Source organism: Dipodomys merriami, unplaced genomic scaffold (assembly GCF_024711535.1).
Source record: "Dipodomys merriami isolate MVZ:Mamm:240054 unplaced genomic scaffold, mDipMer1.0.p SCAF_116, whole genome shotgun sequence".
Lineage (NCBI taxonomy): Eukaryota > Metazoa > Chordata > Mammalia > Rodentia > Heteromyidae > Dipodomys > Dipodomys merriami.
Genome location: NW_027202449.1, coordinates 793,318 through 810,789, shown reverse-complemented (window position 1 = coordinate 810,789; position 17,472 = coordinate 793,318). Strand labels below are relative to the sequence as shown.

At 65.1% G+C, this 17,472-nt stretch overlaps 1 protein-coding gene across 1 annotated transcript in view; it reads left to right on the top strand.

The window, feature by feature from the left end:
* Nucleotides 1–17,470, top strand: part of LOC138822839 (junctophilin-3) — a 38,122-nt gene extending 20,652 nt beyond the window's left edge. Inside the window, exons 3-5 of the mRNA XM_070015786.1 lie at nt 10,824–10,948; nt 12,210–13,060; nt 15,986–17,470. Of these exons, the coding sequence (XP_069871887.1) occupies nt 10,824–10,948; nt 12,210–13,060; nt 15,986–16,066 (1,057 nt within the window). The 3' untranslated portion in view covers nt 16,067–17,470. The remainder of the gene's footprint in view (nt 1–10,823; nt 10,949–12,209; nt 13,061–15,985) is intronic.
* Nucleotides 17,471–17,472: the final 2 nt, after the last annotated feature.

Sequence of the window (17,472 nt, the reverse complement as noted above, 5' to 3'; positions counted from 1 at the left end):
CCTGGAACTCTGGCCCAGCACCGCTACACGGTGAGACGACCTTAAAAAAAAAAAGCTGGATGCTGAAGGCTCCTTCCCGCCTACCATCCAGCAACTCTGGAGGCTGAGATTCGAGGTTTGCAGTTTGAAGTACAGCCAAACAGGACAGGGAAGCTTGTGAGACTCTTATCTCTAATCAACCACCAAACACTGGAGGTAGAGCTCTGGCCTCAGGGGGAGAACACTAGACTTGAGCAGAAGTGAATTGCTCAGGGACAGCACCCAGACCCTAGGACTGGCACCCACAAAAGAAATTTTAGAAAGTATCTAAAAAAAACCCTACCAAGACACTTGCTTTACTTATTTATTTTGCCAGTTCTGGGGCTTGAACTCAGGGTCTGGGCACTGTCCCTGGGCTGCTTTTGCTCAAGGTTAGCACTGTACCACTTGAGCCACAGCCCCACTTCTGGCTTTTTCTGTGTATGTGGTACTGAGGAATGGAACCCAGGGCTTCATGCATGCAAGATGAGCACTCGACCACTGAGCCACCTTCCCAGCCCCACTTGCATTATTTAACAGCTAGCTCCTGATGATAACCAGCATCTCTCCACTTGGGCCATTGGTTACTGAACAATACTATCTCATAATGAGATAACCATTAAAATTACCAATTAAATGCATACATAAAGTGGGTCACAGTGGCTCACACCTATAATCCCAGCTACCAGAAGATGGAGGGAGATCACAAAGGTCAAAGTTCCAGGTCAGCAAAAAGTTAGTGAGACCCCATCTCAACCCACAAAGCTGGGCATGGTGGTGTGCCACCGAAAGCGATCACACCGACATCGGAGGCAGAGGTGGCAGGATCAAGGTGCAACCCTGCTCAGCAAACACTCAAGGGGAAAGGACAGCTAGAAAACAAAGAACTCGGGTATGGCTCAAGTGGTAGTTTGCCTGCTTAGCATGAGGAAGGCCCCGAGTTCGGCCGGCACCTCTCCCTCTCCCTGGCGGGTGCCGCCTCCAGCCCCGCCTTTCAGGACACTGACTTCCACTGGGTAACCCAGATGTCCCCGGCCACGACTGGAAAACCCCAGGGACAGGGGTGTGTGTGTGTGTGTGTGTGTGTGTGTGTGTGTGTGTGTGTGTGTGTGTGTGTGTGTGTGTGTGTGTGTGTGTGTGTGTGTGTGTGTGTGTGTGTGTTGGATGTAGTTTTCAGGTCCTCTATACCAGGCTGAGCCCCGGGGCATTACAGACCAGCAGCACCTCCTCCAGCCTCCATTTTGGGAAGGGGAGAGGAGGCCTCCTGGGCCCTGCTGGGCCCCAAGCTCGCTCAGCCTGGCTGGCTGCTGTGCCCACTGGGATCTGGTCTCTGGGATCTGCGGACGTGTTACAAACACCTCGTTAACCTGGGGGGGGGGCGCGGCTTCTGAGAACGCAGTTAGCAGTGAGAAGCTGCTCTGGCTGCTCCCGCCAGGGCCAGGCGGGGGCTCTGTGCACCGCCGCCCAGGGCCTGGAAGCAGCTAGCTTCCCCGGGTCCCCTTCACTCCTGCGGGAAGTGTCTGCAGGCGGGGAGGTCGGGTGCCCACCTCCAGGGTGCAGTGGGCAGAGCAGGCTGAAGGCCGGGCTGGGAGATGCAGAGCGCAGGAGTGGGTAGGAGCGCTCTTGGCTGTTGGGGAGTCACTATGTGCTGGGGATGTGTGCTCACATCACAGCATGGAAGATTCTAGGCTGTGTCTGACTCTGTCTCTGTCCACTTGTGTGTGGTTGGGCCAGTGAGTCCTTTCTACGCAGGAGCTACCGGTCAGCTTGAGGCTGCAGTGTGAGGGAGCGCCGTGGGCCGAGGCCGCAGCGTGGGGTGTCCGTGGGGGGCCAGCACGCAGGAGGCTCTGCTCTGCACACAGCGCTCGCAGCAGGTGTGTGCGTGCGGTGGGTGATGCCAGCCTGTCCGGAGCCCTCCGGTGCAGCGCGACTACCGACCCCAGCCCCGGGCTGCCGTGCCCCGACCCCAGCCCCGGGCTGCCGTGCCCCGACCCCAGCCCCAGCCCCGGGCTGCCGTGCCCCGAGGCTGTGCGGGCTGTGTGGGCTGTGGCTCTCCTTCCATTTCTGACAGTGGAGGGGCGGAAGTGGGGGGCGGGAGGGAGCTGTGCGCAGAACCCGCTGCCATGGACTCCCGTACCCAGGCCCCAGGAGCAGGGGTGAGGTGTGCTGGAGTCCCAGTGTGGGGACAGGGTCCTCAGGGAAGCCCCTGGGGCCGCCAGCACGTCCAGGGCACCCTGGGATGTTGAGCCCCCGCGACTAGACTTCGTTGTGACTTGCTGTGCGGCGGCCGTGGGTCAGCTGATGGGCTCCCCGCGAAACCCGGCCGCAGAGCACAGCCCCCGCCGTGGCCCCTGCTGCTGTCAGGACCCCGGGGCCCAGCCTGGCCTCGGCTCGTGGCGGCACCAGCATCCCCCAGCCTGGCCTCGGCTCGTGGCGGCACCAGCATCCCAGCGGAGCCCGCGGCAGTGGTTCTGGAGCGCAGGTCCTCACCAGCCTGTCCCCGCCCAGCCTCCTGCTGCTCCCTCTCCTCCTGAGCGGTCCATCCGTCCATCCGCTTGCTGCTCAGCAGACTGGCCCTCTGAAGCACCCACTGCACGCAGGCCACTGCGGACGGGCCCCCGTGCACCCGGCCCTCTCAGGACCCTGGAGGGGGCATGATGGTAGAAATCCGTGAGCTCCCCCTACGTGCGTGGGGGGTCCCCGGGCCAGGCTTGGGCTGGCGCGTGGGTGCACCACTGCTCTCGCGCGGGAGCGAGGACATGGTGTGGGCCAGGGCCATGGGGGCTCTGGCAGGTGAAGGGGGTCGGGTCTGGGCGGTCAGGAGGCAGTGTGGCCCACCACCACGTGAGGCTGGCGGGGCATGGTTAAGGACCACGAGCCTTCGTCCCACGTGCCCGGTGTCGGGCTCACGAGTGCTGTGGGTGGAGGTCGCTGGGGCCCAGGCCCCACTGGGGCCTGAGTCTCCCCGCCGTTTTGTTGGTGTACGGAAGCCTGTGAGGACAGTGGCGGGCACCCAAGGCCTTGGCACGTGGCGCGCCCCTGCAGCGTCCCCTCCCAGCCTCCCTGGAATCCCACATCACGTCCATGGAGGCCTCTGCCCCCAGCACCTGGTGGTCAGACTGGACGTGAAAACCCACACTGGCCACGTTGTAGCAGGTGGGTGGGGAAGTTCTGGGTCCTCTCAGCAGCTCCATCCGGCCGTCCTGGCGTGGAGGCTGGCGTGCGCTGGCCTGTCCACCATGACCGGACGCAGCCCTGGGGCAGGGCCGGGGCAGCCGTGGCCTCAGAGGCTCCTCCCCCAGGCTGGCCGCCCCGTGGCACACCGCCCTGCGTGCTGGTGTCCCAGGCCCTCTCCACACCCTGCCCCCTTCCATCGGACGCCAGCCGCAGACCCTGGAAAGGCAAACCACGAGGCTGGCTCAGGACGTGAGCGTGGAGCGCAGGCGGACGGGAGGCTTTAGCTCTTATGCCAGAGACCACCGCGGACCCCGCTTGTCCTGGAGCCAGGACCGCCTTTCCTACCCGGCCCCACCGGCGGCGCCGGCCCAGGAGGCGTGGACTCGGTGGGATGCGGCGCCCTGCCCCGTGGGTCTCTAGGCAGTGCGTGAAGAGGTTCGCTTGCTATTCCTGGCACGCGGGGGCCGGCTGGGGGTGATGGAAAGAGGGGGCGCTGGTCTAAACATAGACGCGCGGCCTGGGGGGAGGCGCGGGAAGGAGGGTGACAGATCGTCTGAAAGCCGACCTGCGCCGGAGCTGCCCTGTGGGTTGTCATGACAACCGGGACGCAGCCCTCACCCTCCGTCCTGGGTGCCGCGGTGAAGCGGTCCTCGGCCCCGACGAGGCCTTCCTTCTGGGCCGGCTGGGCTCTCTGGCCCAGGCAGGGCTGTCTGCTGCGGGGTGTCAGCTTCCTCTCCTGTGACACCGTGACACACAGGCTGTGCAGCCGGGGTCAGAAAGATGGAAATCGGCTCTGAGCCCCGCAAGACAGCCGGGTGGACCGTGTCTGCGGCTGCCAGCCACAAGCTCCGTCCTCTCTGCTGGCTTGCTTTGGGTCTGTCTTGACCTGTCCTCCGAGTGCCACTCTACCTCTTGGTATTGAACTGGGTATTGAATCTGAGAGAAGTCACATCCCACCAAAACCCCTCCCCGGAGGGTACAAGGTTCAACCGGGCAGCAGCGACAAGACTGGGTTCCTCCTGGTGCTCGCAGCTTTGGTGCCCAACCAGGACAAGATCACCCTTATTCCCTGGCCCTGAAATGCCCCTTCAAACCACCAGGAGACGGCTCCACCCGTCAGCCCTGGGGGAGAGGAAGGGGACCCCGGAGCTAGAGGCCTCCAGGAGAGCGTTTCCCCTCCGGCAGTGTGCGAGGCTCCTTGTGCTTCTAGAAATCTATCCTGAGGACAGGCTTTTTGTGGGAAAAGCCAGCTGCACAAGGTCCCCTGGCCCTGACTTGGATGTCAGGGATAGCAGCCGACCCGCGTCCACCCTTGCAAGCAGACTGAATTTTGGCACCTTCCCTGAACAAGAGCGAGAAAGCTCTGTGTTTGCCCATACAGAGCCAACAGAATGCGCAGTGTCGGACAAGAAGAGAGTGCGGGTGGGCTCGTGGGGGGGCCAGGCGCCCCCACACGCGGGGAGAGAGGCGCTATCCCTTCATAGACCGTGAGGCCAGGCTCAGGACCAGACGGGTTCCACGTTTGAATTTCATTGGCTTTTGGAATAATTTCTCATGAATAAGGAGATTTTTTTGGACGTGGAGCTCATGCCTATGCATTGCAGTTTTAGGTTTCGTGTGTGTGTATGTGTGTGTGTGTGTGTGTGTGTCTGTGTCTGTGTCTGTGTGTGCTGGTGCAGAGTTCATCGGAGTCTTGTGCTCTTGCTTGGCTTTTCCCTCCCAGCTGGCGTTCTGCCACTTGATCTACACCTCCAGTTCCGGCTTTTTACTGCTGATAAAAGTCTCTCGGGTTTATCCACCTGGGCTGGCTTTGAAGCCCCATCTTCCCATCCCAGCCTCCTCACTAGTTAGGGGTTATAGGCGTGAGCCGCTGGCCCTGCTGCTCTCTGCGTTTTTGGCTGGGACACACTGAGGGGAATTCTCTGTGGAATCTCCCAGCTGTGGTGTCCTGGGCTGTCAGGAGTTCACAGGTTTGGGAGCCATTTTTATTTCAGATTTAGATGCTGTTAGGCTGGGTGTGCTGAACCTGTGGGAGACGGGCTGGGAGCTCAAGGCGAGGGTGTCGGCAGGGTCACAGGGACAGGACACGCCACACAGCAGATACGCAGGAGAAGCCTGTTGATGTCACAGATCAGGTGTGCATGCCTAGAAATAGAAATCGGTGAAGGAGAATCTACCAGAATCAACAGTGGTTACCTGGCAGAAGCAGAGTGGCTGGGGAAGAGATTGGAGGAAGGTTTACCTTCCCTCTTTTATTTTAAAAAGGACGTGTGTATGTGTGTGTGTGAGTGTGAGTGTGTGTGTGTGTGCGCGTGTGTGAGTGTGTGAGTGCGTGTGAGTGTGTGTGCGTGTGTGTGAGTGTGTGTGCGTGTGTGTGCGAGTGTGCGAGTGTGCGTGTGTGTGAGTGTGTGTGAGTGTGTGCACGTGTGTGTGAGAGTGTGAGAGCGTGTGTGTGTGTGTGTGAGTGTGCGTGTGAGTGTGCGTGTGTGTGTGTGCATGTGTGTGTGTGTGTGTGTGTGTGTATGTGTGTGCGTGCGCACATGCCTCTGGGTGTCTCTGTCTGTCATGACTAGGGATTGAACCCACAGCCTTGTACCTGGTAGGCAGTGGCTCTACTACCTGAGCCATGCTCCCAGGCCTTTTACTGTTGTTTTTGAGGTAGTCCCATTTCCCTTTACCTGCACTGGCCTAGAATCCATTATCCTCCTACTTCCACCCAAGTAGCTAGGATTACAGGTGTGCATGCTGTGCCTGGTTACTTCATTTGTTTATTACTTATTTTTAATTTAATTTTATTTTTTTGGTCATGGGGCTTGAACTCAGGGCCTGGGAGCTATCCCTGAGCTCTCTTTTTGCTCAGGCCTAGTGCTCTACCAGCCCTCCCCTCCAGCCCTCCCCTCCAGCCCTCCCCTCCAGCCCTCCCCTCCAGCCCTCCCCCAGCCCTCTCCTCCAGCCCTCCCCCAGCCCTCCCCCCAGCCCTCTGCTCCAGCCCTCCCTTCCAGCCCTCCCCCTAGCCCTTCCCTCCAGCCCTCTCCCCCAGCCCTCCCTCTAGCCCAGTGAATCCCAGGTGGAGCGTGGAGTCGTGGGCTGGGTGTGCGGGGACACGCTTGCCCCGTGGAGTGTGTTGCTTGGGGCTGGAAGCGGCCCAGGCGTGGTCCCAAGCCCAGAGGGGCCCAGCAGGGGCCTGGGCTGCCAGCACGCAGGCTGGACGGGGGGGAGTGCTCCTTGTCCTGGTCTCTGCTGGGCATGGCATGGCCTGGCCCAGGGGTCCTCAGAGGCCCCGGCTGGTGGGGTGAAGGCTGGGAGGCGGAGGCAGGCCCTGGTCTGGCTCTGTGGAGGGCCTGGGGATCCTGCGGCCTCTGGCTGTCTGCGCGTGTGCGGGGCCGCCCCACGGACCCCGACCCTCCTGGGTTGCCTCCCTGGGGAAGGAGGGGTTGTTGGGCAACAGCAGCCTGGGGGAGAGGCCCCTCTGGGCTGGGCTGTTTCTCGGCTGCGTGGTAGCGTGGGAGGCCGGGCCTCTCGGATGGAGGGGGGCAGGCTGTCTTCCTGGCCCTGGCTGTGGGCTTGGTGTCAGCATCCCTGAGCCACTGCTCCGAGTGGAGGAGGCCCGGGCCAGGCCCTCCCCTCCCCCCCCCACACCGGCCTGCCCTGCCCTGCCCTGCAGCGTCTTCCCTCTACACGTGCATCCAAGCTCAGAACAAGGCCAGCCCCACTCCCGCCAGAGCCTTCCTGTCCCCCACACACGTTCCTGGCCTCCACACGGCTCAGCCTCCTTGTCCAGCCTCACACTGGAGATCCTCCCACCTCAGCCTCCTGGTGCTACAGCAGAATCCCTGGTCTCCATTTGCTGTCCTCACATCAATGAAGGTGCCCGTGGTGCTCTCCCCGGGGCCCCCTGTCAAGCTCCCTGCAGGAGGCCCTGCTGCCTGGGCCTCTCCACCATGGGACAGTGAATCCCTGCCCGCCCGCCCCCCTGCCCGCTGCCCGCCCGCCTGCCCGCCCGCCCATCCCGGCTTCTGATGGCCAAGCGCAAGGCTTTTTGGTTCCCGCCCTCCCTGCTGCTGCCCTGGAGCCTGGTGCCCGGCGCTGGCCACTCCCCGGGGGCTCTGGCTGTGGCCTCACAGGGTCCTCACCTCTGCTGGGGGCTGAGCTGGGGCCGTCAGGCAGGCCTGCGAGCAGGGGTGTCCTGTGTGTGGAGAACCGTGCCACGCGACCGGTGAGCGCCGCCGGGCAGTGGAAGGTCCTTTGGCCCCTGGCAAGTCCTGACAGTCTCATTCAGAATGCAGCTTCGTGAGGCATTGGTGTGTGTGTGTGTGTGTGTGTGTGTGTGTGTGTGTGTGTGTGTGTGTGTGTGTGTGTGTGTGTGTGTGTGTGTTGCAGGTCCTGGGGCTTGAGCTCAGGACCTGGGCTCTGTCCCTAAGCTTTTTATGCTCAAGACTGGCACTCTACCACTTGATCCACAGCTCCACTTTGGGCTTTTTGCTGGCTCACTGGAGATAAGTCTCTCAGTCCTTCCTGCCAGGGCTGGTTCTGAGCTGCAGTCCTCCATCTCAGCCCTCTGAGGAGTTAGGAGGCCAGGTGTGAGCCGCGGCGCCCGTAGGCAGGGTGTTTTCTTTGCTATTAACGCACTTGCCTTGATTTATATTATTTAGGGTTGGCACAGCACAGGCTGCCTATATACGTGTGAACACACAGACGTAAACACACGTATGATGCTGGTGAACTAATGCTGGCGTTCTTGCTAAGCAGAGACGTGGGGAGCATGGTGGACCGGGGTGTTCCCTGCCCGCCCTCCAGTCAGTGCACTGGGGGCGCTGGGGGGAGCAGGCCCCGCTGCAGTGGGCCAGGCGCCGGGGCAAGCCGCCTCCAGGGGATGGTCCTGTGTGGTGTGCTCGGGCTGGAGCCGCCAGGCTGGGTCTCAGCTTCCAGACCCCGTGACGACGGCCGGGGTGCCCGGGCTCAGAGCCAAGCAGCCTTCGGCAGGGCCCGCGTGCGTGGTCTGGGGGACATGGCTTGTGGGGGGCCGGGGGGAAGGCCGCCTTGAGGAGCATTTCGAGCCATTATGGGCTGCACAGCCCCCGGGCCCCTGCAGAGGCCGGTGCTGAGCAGCAGCACCGCTGATGTCTCTGGGCCGGCAGAGGCGGTGCGGCGCCGGCTGGACCAGAGCTGGGGCTGGAGGAGGGCCGACCTCCCAGCTGCTCCCAGCCCGGGACACAGTGCTGCAGGGCGGGCTCCCAAGTCACGGTGATGGTTGATAACAAGCCGAGTAGGTCTCCTCTCCCCAGCCTCCTCACTGCTATTTTGTTGTCATAGCAACCACTGGGGTCCCTAGGAATCTTCTAGAAGGTGTGGTTCTCTTATGCACCGTACCGTGGGCCACAGGATCCTGGTGGTGTGGAGAGGCGGCTTTCGCCCCATTTCCGTGTTCTCTTGGTGCTACATTGTAGCGTGTGACTTACAGCCCAGCTCTCAGGGTGGCTGTGGGGTGGGGGTTCCCCCAAGCGGGGCTGGGAGAAAACAGGACCTGTGGGCCAGGCGTCTCCACAGCGCGCTCCGTGTTGTGGACGTGCGTCGGGGCGGTTACGGGAGGGCGCGTGTTAGGGCGTGTCGGGGCGGTCACGGGAGGGCGTGTCGGGGCGGTCACGGGAGGGCGTGTGTCGGGGCGGTCACGGGAGGGCGCGTGTCAGGGCAGTCAAGGGAGGGCGCGTGTTGGGGCGGTCACGGGAGGGCGTGTGTCAGGGCGGTCACGGGAGGGCGTGTCGGGGCGGTCACGGGAGGGCGCAGAGACCTGTTCGTCCGGCACGCGCCTTGCTGTCTCCACGCTGGGGTTTGGAAAGAGACATGCGAGCGAGTCTCTTGTGGGGCTGGGCTGCTGGGGGTGGGGGGGACGGCCCACACACCTCTCACTCCCTGGGGCTGAGCCCCGGGGCTCTGGGGCTGCTGCCCTCCGCAGCGACCCAGACCCAGGCCGCGGGTGCTCCAGGGCCTTGCCCGCATTGCCGGGGTAGGAGGCCTGGGCCCTGCGAGGCAGGGTCACCGCCCTAGGGCTGGGAGCCACAAACCGGGGACCTGTGGAGAGAGGCCTCCGAGCCGGGACTGGGCCACGCTGTGCCCCATGCTGGGAACACGCCTCATAACCCTCAGGGGCCGTGGGGTCAAGGCCCCGCTGCCTCTGTTTGCAGGGGGGCGGTGGGGGGACACCGCAGGGCTTAGCAGGGACGGGGAGGGGGAACCACATGTCTCAGCAGGACAGGGGCAGGGGGGCACCACAGGGCTGGGTGGGGACTGCAGGGCTCAGGGGACGGGGAACAGGGGGGCGGGGGGCACCGCAGGGCTCGGCAGGGATGGGGGCGGGGGGGGCACCGCGGGCTCGGCAGGGACCGGGGTGGGGGCACCGCAGGGCTCGGCAGGGATGGGGGCGGGGGGGCACCGCAGGCTCGGCAGGGATGGGGGCGGGGGGGCACCGCGGGCTCGGCAGGGACCGGGGTGGGGGCACCGCAGGGCTCGGCAGGGATGGGGGCGGGGGGGCACCGCAGGCTCGGCAGGGATGGGGGCGGGGGGGCACCGCGGGCTCGGCAGGGACCGGGGTGGGGGCACCGCAGGGCTCGGCAGGGATGGGGGCGGGGGGGCACCGCAGGCTCGGCAGGGACCGGGGTGGGGGCACCGCGGGGCTGGGTGGGGACGGAGCGGCCGCACAGAGCCAGGGCTGGAGCACGGCGCTGCAGAGGCGCAGGTCCGTGCCCGCGCGGGCGCTGGCTGTGGCGCCAGCCCGGGCAGGACGCTGGGCAGTCAGGAGACGTCTGTGGCATTGCTCACACGCAGGGGCGCGTGGCGGCCCTGGCGGGACACCACCCAGCATGGGCAGCACAGGGGAGGACAGGTTCTCCACCATGGAGGATGCGCTGACTGGTGGGTTGCAGGAGGAGGAGGGAGGGGAGGAAGGGAGGGAGGGACACGGGAAGGGAGAGAAGGAAGGGAGGGAGGGAGGAAGGAAGGAAGGAAGGAGGGAGGGAAGGAAGGGAGGGAAGCAGAAAGGAAAGAGGGAGGAAGGAAGGATGGAAGAAGGGAGGGAGGGAAAAAGGGAAGGAAAGAAGGAATGGAAGGAGGGAGGAAGGAAGGAGGAAAGGGAGGGAGGCAGGAAGGAAAGAGGAAGGGAAGGAGGGAAGGAAAGGAGAGAGGGAAGGATGAAGGAAAGGAAGGAGGGAGGGAGGGAGGAAGGAAGGAAGGAGGGAGGAGGAAGGGAAGGAAGGAAGGAGGAAGGGAAAGAAGGAGAGAGGAAGGAGGGAAGGGAAGGAAGGAGGAAGAAGGGAAGGAGGAAGGGAAGGAAGGAAGGAGGGAAGGGAAGGAAGGAAGAGGAAGGGAAGGAAGGAAGGAAGGGAAGGAGGAAAGAAGGAGGAAGGGAGGGAAGGAAAGAGGAAGGGAAGGGAGGAAGGGAAGGAAGGAAAGGGAGGGAGAGGAGGGGGGGAAGAAGGGATGGAGGGAGGGACAGACCAGGTTCCAGGGCTCTAGGAGCCAGAGGGGCTCCGGCCCCCCTGAGCCCAGGCCCCTGAGCGACCTGAGCGGGGCCTCAGCACCTGGCCGGCCTCGGCCCCCCCCCCCGCCCTCACCACCCTCCTCCCCCCCCGCAGGACCTCCCACTCGCGGGCCAAGGCGGAGGCGGCTCTTGCAGCGGCCCGGAAGGCGCAGGAGGAAGCCCGGATCGCCAGGGTCACTGCCAAGGAGTTCTCGCCGTCCTTCCAGCACAGAGAGAACGGTGAGTCCCGCCCGCTCCAGCACCTCAGGCTCCGCTCCCTCCCTCGCCTCTTGGGGCCTCAGTCTCCCCAGTTGTGCAAGGAGAGGGACCCAGCGTGTGCTGCTGGTCAGTGGCGGTCCAGCGCTCCGTCTGCTGGTCAGTGGCGGTCCAGTGCTCCGTCTGCTGGTCAATGGCGGTCCAGTGCTCCGTCTGCTGGTCAGTGGCGGTCCAGCGCTCCGTCTGCTGGTCAGTGACGGTCCAGCGCCCCGTCTGCTGGTCGGTGGCGGTCCAGCGCTCCATCCCTAAGCCCAGAATCTGTGAGTGTGGCGTGGGCAGAGGCCGGTGCTGGGGAGGATGAGATGGAGCGGGCGGGGCCCAGCTTCATGGGAAGACTGAGGCAGAGCCGTGTGGTGTGGCTGCTGTCCGGGGCTTCTGGAAGCTGCGGGGTAGGAGGGCTGTTGCAGGTCCCCTCTGGCCAGCCCTGCCCACAGCTGCACCTTGGACCGCTGGCGGTGTGCAGTGTGCAGTGTGTGGTGTGCTGTGGCAGTGTATGGTGTGCGGTGTGCGGTGGCAGTGTGTGGCGTGCGGTGTGCGGTGTGCGTAGGGAGGCCAGGTCACGAGGCTTCGGTGCCGTCCGCCCCGCTGGACGGGGTCAGCGGAGGGCTGCCGCTGCCCGCACGCCTGCCCCTCGGCACCCGACAGGGCCGCCGAGGGTGAGGCCGACGGCTTGGCCCAGGGCCCGGGCTGCGGGTGTCCGGCAGAGTGCCCCTCCCTGTTCCCAGAGGCGTGCACGCTGGGCGCATGGCCGGGCACCGGACCCTGCAGCAGTGACTGTGTGTGTCCCGTGTGGCAGCCGGCCCCGGTGAACTGTGTGGAGATGAGTGCTGAGCACGGGCCCCCGGCGTGCAGGAAGCACCATCTTGGGGGGGGGGGGCTTCCTATCGAGTCTTCACAGCTGCCGCTCACCCTCCCCCCATCCCCCGGGGAGGGAGTCCGGGGCCCAGGGTCCCGGGGCTGAGCCATCTGGGATAGCGCTGGGATAGCGCTGCCCCGGTCCCGTCCCCCACCAAGGGAGGGAGGGAGGAGGGAGGGCTGTGGTCTTGCCAAGATGACTCCCCAGGCCTCAGGACGCTGTCGGTGGCCAACGCGAGCCCAGGGGCTGGGAGCCGCCCGCCCCTCGGTCAGGGCCCTGCCCGGTTGGCCCCAGAGCCCCGGGGTCGGGGACGGGAGCCCCGCAGAGGGCTTGGGGCCCCCCAGTGACCCCCGTGTGCTCTCCTCCAAGGGCTGGAGTACCAGAGGCGGAAGCACCAGGTCTCCTGCGAGGACCTCGAGGGACTGTCCACGGGGACACCCCTGCCGCAGGAGAGCCCCGAGCTGTACCGCAAGGGCACCACCCCCTCCGACCTCACCCCCGACGACAGCCCCGCTGCCAGCCCCCCCGCCAGCCCCGCCGCCACCCCTCCGCCCGCGCCCGCGCCCGCCGCCAGGAACAAGGCTCACTTCTCCCGGCAGGTGTCGGTGGACGAGGAGCGGGGCGGCGACATCCAGATGCTGCTGGAGGGCCGGGCCGGGGAGCCCGCCCGCAACAGCTGGGGCGACGCCCGGGGCGCGCGCGGCGGCGCCCTGCGCGGCGGCCCGCCCGCAGAGGACTTCCGCGCCCGCGGCGTGGGCCACAAGCAGCCTGGCAACCCCCGGCCCCGGGAGCGGCGGCCCGAGCCGCCCCCCACGCTCTCGTGGACTTCCCCCTGCCCGGGGGGCGCCAGGCGGCCCGAGCCCGACGAGGAGCAGCCGAGCAACTACAAGCTGGAGATGAAGCCCCTGCTGCGGATGGACGCCTGTCCGCAGGAGGCGCACCCCCAGAGGCGGCGCCACAGCCGCGGGGCCGGGGGCGGCCGGCGGCCGGAGGACCGGGCCTCCGGGCTGCAGAGACTGAGGCCCAAGTCCCAGAATAAGGAGAACTTGCGGCCGGCCTCCACGGAGCCCACGGTGCAGAAGCTGGAGAGCCTGCGGCTGGGGGAGCGGCCCGAGCCCCGGCTCCTGCGCTGGGACCTGACCTTCTCCCCGCCCCAGAAATCCCTGCCTGTCGCGCTCGAGTCAGACGAGGAGAACGGGGATGAGCTCAAGTCCAGCACGGTAGGTGGTGCCCAGGGGCCGGGGAAAGAGCCAGGCGGTGGTGCTGGCCCAGGAGCGCCCGACGGGCTGTGCTTCTATTTGTAGCAGGCCCTGGGGCTGAGGCGCTGCAGAGGGAGACAAATGCATGGCCTGCGCCGGGCGGCTGGCGGCGGCAGGGCGGAGTCCTGGCAGGCCAGGACCGCGGGGCGCGGTCTCCGGGACACTGGCAGGCCCAGCGGGGCGCGGTCTCCGGGACGCTGCCCACGAGACATCCTCTGCTGGCCTTGTTCTTCCCAGGGTGGGATTTTGGAGGAGGTGGTAGCATGCTCCTGGGCCCGGTTGGCCTGACAGCACCCCGGGGGCCTCCCTGGGCCCCCAGCCTGCACCCGCCCCGAGCCAGCGGGCAGGGAGGACTGGTAGAACGGAGCCTTGAGGCCGGCAGCCTCCCCTGCGGCGAGCAAGGCACCCCACACGTTGGGGGTGAGACATTCAGGGCGCTGCCCGGGTCTGCGGAGGCAGTCAGTGGGCAGCACAGTGGCACGGGGCACCGGTCTGGACAGAGGTGGGGACCCTGGTTCTGTGGGTTTATCACATTGCCCGAGCAGAGTGCAGCGTCTGCCCCGGTGGCCCGGGCAGCTGTGGTCCCCGCTCCCCTCCCCCGGAGTCCCTCGCTAGGACGCAGGGCCTGTGCCCTGTGAGGTCCATTTCTGCCTCTGCTCAGAGTCTCGCTGCTGGCCGGTCCTCCGTGCCCTGCAGAGCAGCCGCAGGACTCCCACTGGAATGGCCGTGCTGTGCTCACTGCGCGCACTCCGGCAGCGGGCAGGGGTGCGCGAGGCGCTGGGCGCTATTTTAGGGTCTGCTGTGGCGGGCAGCATGGCAGGCGGGCAGGGTTCTACGGTCAGCTCGGTTAGCCGTGTGGGCTCTTTCGCACCAGTGTAAGGAACGGCAGGGAAGCCACGATTGGCTGCCTGGTCCCTGCCCTGGACACCCAGGAACTCTCCGGGCTCCGAGGGAAGGAGCGCAGGAGGGAGACTTCAGGACCGCGCTGCGGGAGGGCCTCTCCCCCACCGAGGAGGTGTGCCGGGCTGCGACCGGTGCCCTGGGTGCCCTTCCCTTGCCCTCCGACAGGACTGGCCCGGCCTAGATGTCACAGGGGTCAGGCCTGAGCGCCAGACACCCCCAGGCCACGTCACCCTGAAGACAGCTGGGGCAGTAGCACTTGTCACCTGGTGTGGAGGAGTCCCTGGGGATGTCTGTTAGCACCTCTGCTGGTCGGGTGTGGTGCTGTCTGTAATCCCAGCCCCTGGGAAGCTGAGCCGGAGGAGCTCAAGTTCCAGGCCAGCCTGGGCTGCGCAGCGAGACCTTGTTTTGCTGACTGGTTTGGTTTGGTTTGTAAGGCCCTGCCTCTGCTCTCTGGAGTCTAGCTGTGCATTTTTGGCCACTCCTGGAGTTTGCACGCAGGGCCTGGGCGCTTTGTGCTCAAGGCTAGCGGTCCACGGAGGGCTGCCATGTCGCCCGCTGGTCCCGAGCGGGAGTGTCCCCATGCTGCAGGGGTCTGGTGGGAGGGAAGTGAGAGCAAGCCCTAGGTGGCTGCCCCAGCACTGGCCAAGGCCAGCCCAGGTGCCCTGTCCCTGCGGGAGCACACAGCGCCCAGGAGCGGCCTGGGGCGGCCGGGGCCCCCGCGCTCAGACCGTGGCTTTCCGGGGAGCTCGCCTGTCCCACGTGCACGGCCCAGTTCTCGGGCGATCTTCCACACCCCACCGCTGGAAGCGCTGTGCGGGTGAATGCCCCTCCACCTCCAGGAGGCCTCGCCGCCTCGGGGCACCTCTCACTGTGGCATCAGGATTCCGGGTTCATCCGTTGTAGAATGAACCAGAACTTTATTCTTTTTACGGCTGCGTCGTAACCCCGTGTATAGACATAGGCTTCTCCTCTCCTCACGCATCCGTTTTGGACCGGTGTGTTCTTTCGGGCCGCCATGGGTCCCCCGTGAGCGTCACACTGAGCATGCACGCGCAGGCTCCTGTGTGCACGCATCCCATTTCCTAAAGGCCGCGCTGAGGGCCGCCGGGCCATGGTCCTTCTGCTCAGCCTGCCATAGCCTTTTGCGACGGGAGGACTTGGCTCTTGTGATGGGGGAGCAGACCGAGGCCCTTTCTGGGACTTGCCCGGCCTGTCGTGTCTCTGGAGTCTGACCCTGACAGGTTGAGGCAGGCCGGGCTTGCAGCCACTCCACGGTCAGCGTGGCCTGGCAGCTCGACAGCAGTCAGGGACCCTGGAAGCTTCTTCCCGGGGTGTAGCCCTGTGGCTGGCCTGGGCACAGGCCTGTGGAACTCCTCCTCTCCTGATGTGAGGATGTGAGTGAGGTAGGCCTGGAGAGGAACCTGGCCTGGTCAGTGCCTTGTGTGTGTGTGTGGGGGGGGGACCCGCAGGGCAGGGGCAGGGCTGCACAGGAGCCGTGCTCAGCAACACCGGCCTCCAGCGGCTGCGCTACCACGGGATGGAGCCTCAGCCGTCCTCTCTGCCCATCCCTGCGGGCGTGGGGCCTGGTGCTTGAGGCTCTGGGAAGGGTCTAATGTGGTTGAAGCCAGCAGAAAGCCACAGGGCCAGTGTGCGTTTAGAGGCCCACAGAGGACCGTGCTGGACACGGGAGCACGCTGGCCACGCCTCCGCTGGCGCCAGGTGGGAAGTCTGAGATGCCAGTCTCCGCACTCTGCCAGGAGCTATGGTGTCTAGGGACCCGGCCTCTTCCCCAGGGTGCCGCGACGCCAGTGCGGCAGTTGGTGAGGCTGCAGGCCCCTCCCACCCTTCCTGCGGGTGCCAGCCACAGCAGCCCTCCTCCAGGGCCCTGGTGCCCGCGGGGCGGCTCACGTCTGCGGGGACGCCGGCGGGGGGCTGCACCGGCGGGGGTTTGGGCACCAGCCTCACCTCTCCTCTCTGTTGCAGGGCTCAGCTCCCATTCTCGTCGTCATGGTGATCCTGCTCAACATTGGAGTCGCCATTTTGTTTATTAACTTTTTCATCTGATGAGAGTGTCTCCATGGTAACAGTGTATAAATGGGGACTTGGAAAGCAAAACAACAAAAGGGGAAGACGCGTGCTCAGAAGCCCCACCACTTCCAAGTCTTTCCACAGAAGAACACGATTGGGTATTACTCACAGTTTGCCTTTTTTTCTGGGTAATGTTTTTTGGATTTTAGCCAAAATCCTTTGCTTGTCTAGCGCTGCGCTGTGTGGCATGGCGAAGGCGGCCAGCACACCGACCCTCAGCTGGATGTGGAGAGAGGGGTCCCCGCAAACAAGCGGCAGAAGAGAAGAAATGGTCCTGGCCCTGGCCTGCCCGGCGGGGTGTGGGCGGCGGCGGCGGCGGAGCTGCCCGGAGCTGTCCACGGGGCGCCCCGGAGCCGGGCAGGGAGCCCAGCCCTGCTTCCCCCGGGCGGTGGAGGCCCCTGTGGCACCAGGAGCGTGTCCCGGCCCAGCGGGGAGCCTTCTCCTGCTTCGGGTCTGTGCTGCCAGCTTGGGGGAGAAGAGGAGCACTTCTCTTCCCCACACACAGAGGCGACCCTCCCCCCGAGCCCCACCCCACCCGCCAGTCCCAGCTCTCCCTGGAGGCGGCCTCCAGTCCTGTCCTCTGCTCCACTCATTGTTTACCCCGTCAGCCATCCTCCCGCCAGATCCAGGGGCCGACCCAGCCCGTCTGAGCACCGAGGCCCAGGGGCTGTGCCCCCTCCGGGCCCGTGGGCCACGGACAGTCCGAAGCACGCCTGGGCTCTGAGCATGTGGCGTTTGCACTTAGTACGCAGGATGTATATTCAGGCTTCCGTGTCCCTGGCAGTGACGCCCCATGGACGTCACCTGTCACTGTTACTGACCTCCATGGGGTCTCACATCTTTGCACTGTGCCTGCCTCAACCTCCCCTGACAGATATGCACAGCCCCTCCAGACGCCTCAGTGCTTCCTCCAAGCGCTCTGGTCCGGGACACACGTCGGAAGCCAGTGGCTTGGTTCCCTGGAAGCGGTTGCATATCCCCCTCTCCTGGATGTGCAGCGTAACTTGTGTCCGTCAACAAACACAGGTTCCTCATGTCTCCGCCTTCTCTACAGGGCTGTTCCCCGTCCAACAAAAGAACAAGGGACGCCAGAACTGCTGGGGCCTGGGTCAGCTCTCCCTGCTGCGGTGCCTGGGCCCGGCCAGGGTCGGCCCAGGGCCTCGCGGGACGCCCCACCAGGGGCCTCGCCCGAGGTCAGCCCGGGGGCCTTTGTGTGACCTCCCGTCAGTCTTCTTGGGTGCAGCCTGTCTTACAGACTCTGCCTTGCTTTGCTTCTGTTTAGCTGTTTCTCTGCTACCTTTCAAGCAGATTTCTTTACTACACTGCACTGGATTGCTATATTTTTAACCAGAAATAAACGGAAGATGAGAGCATGTTCCAGT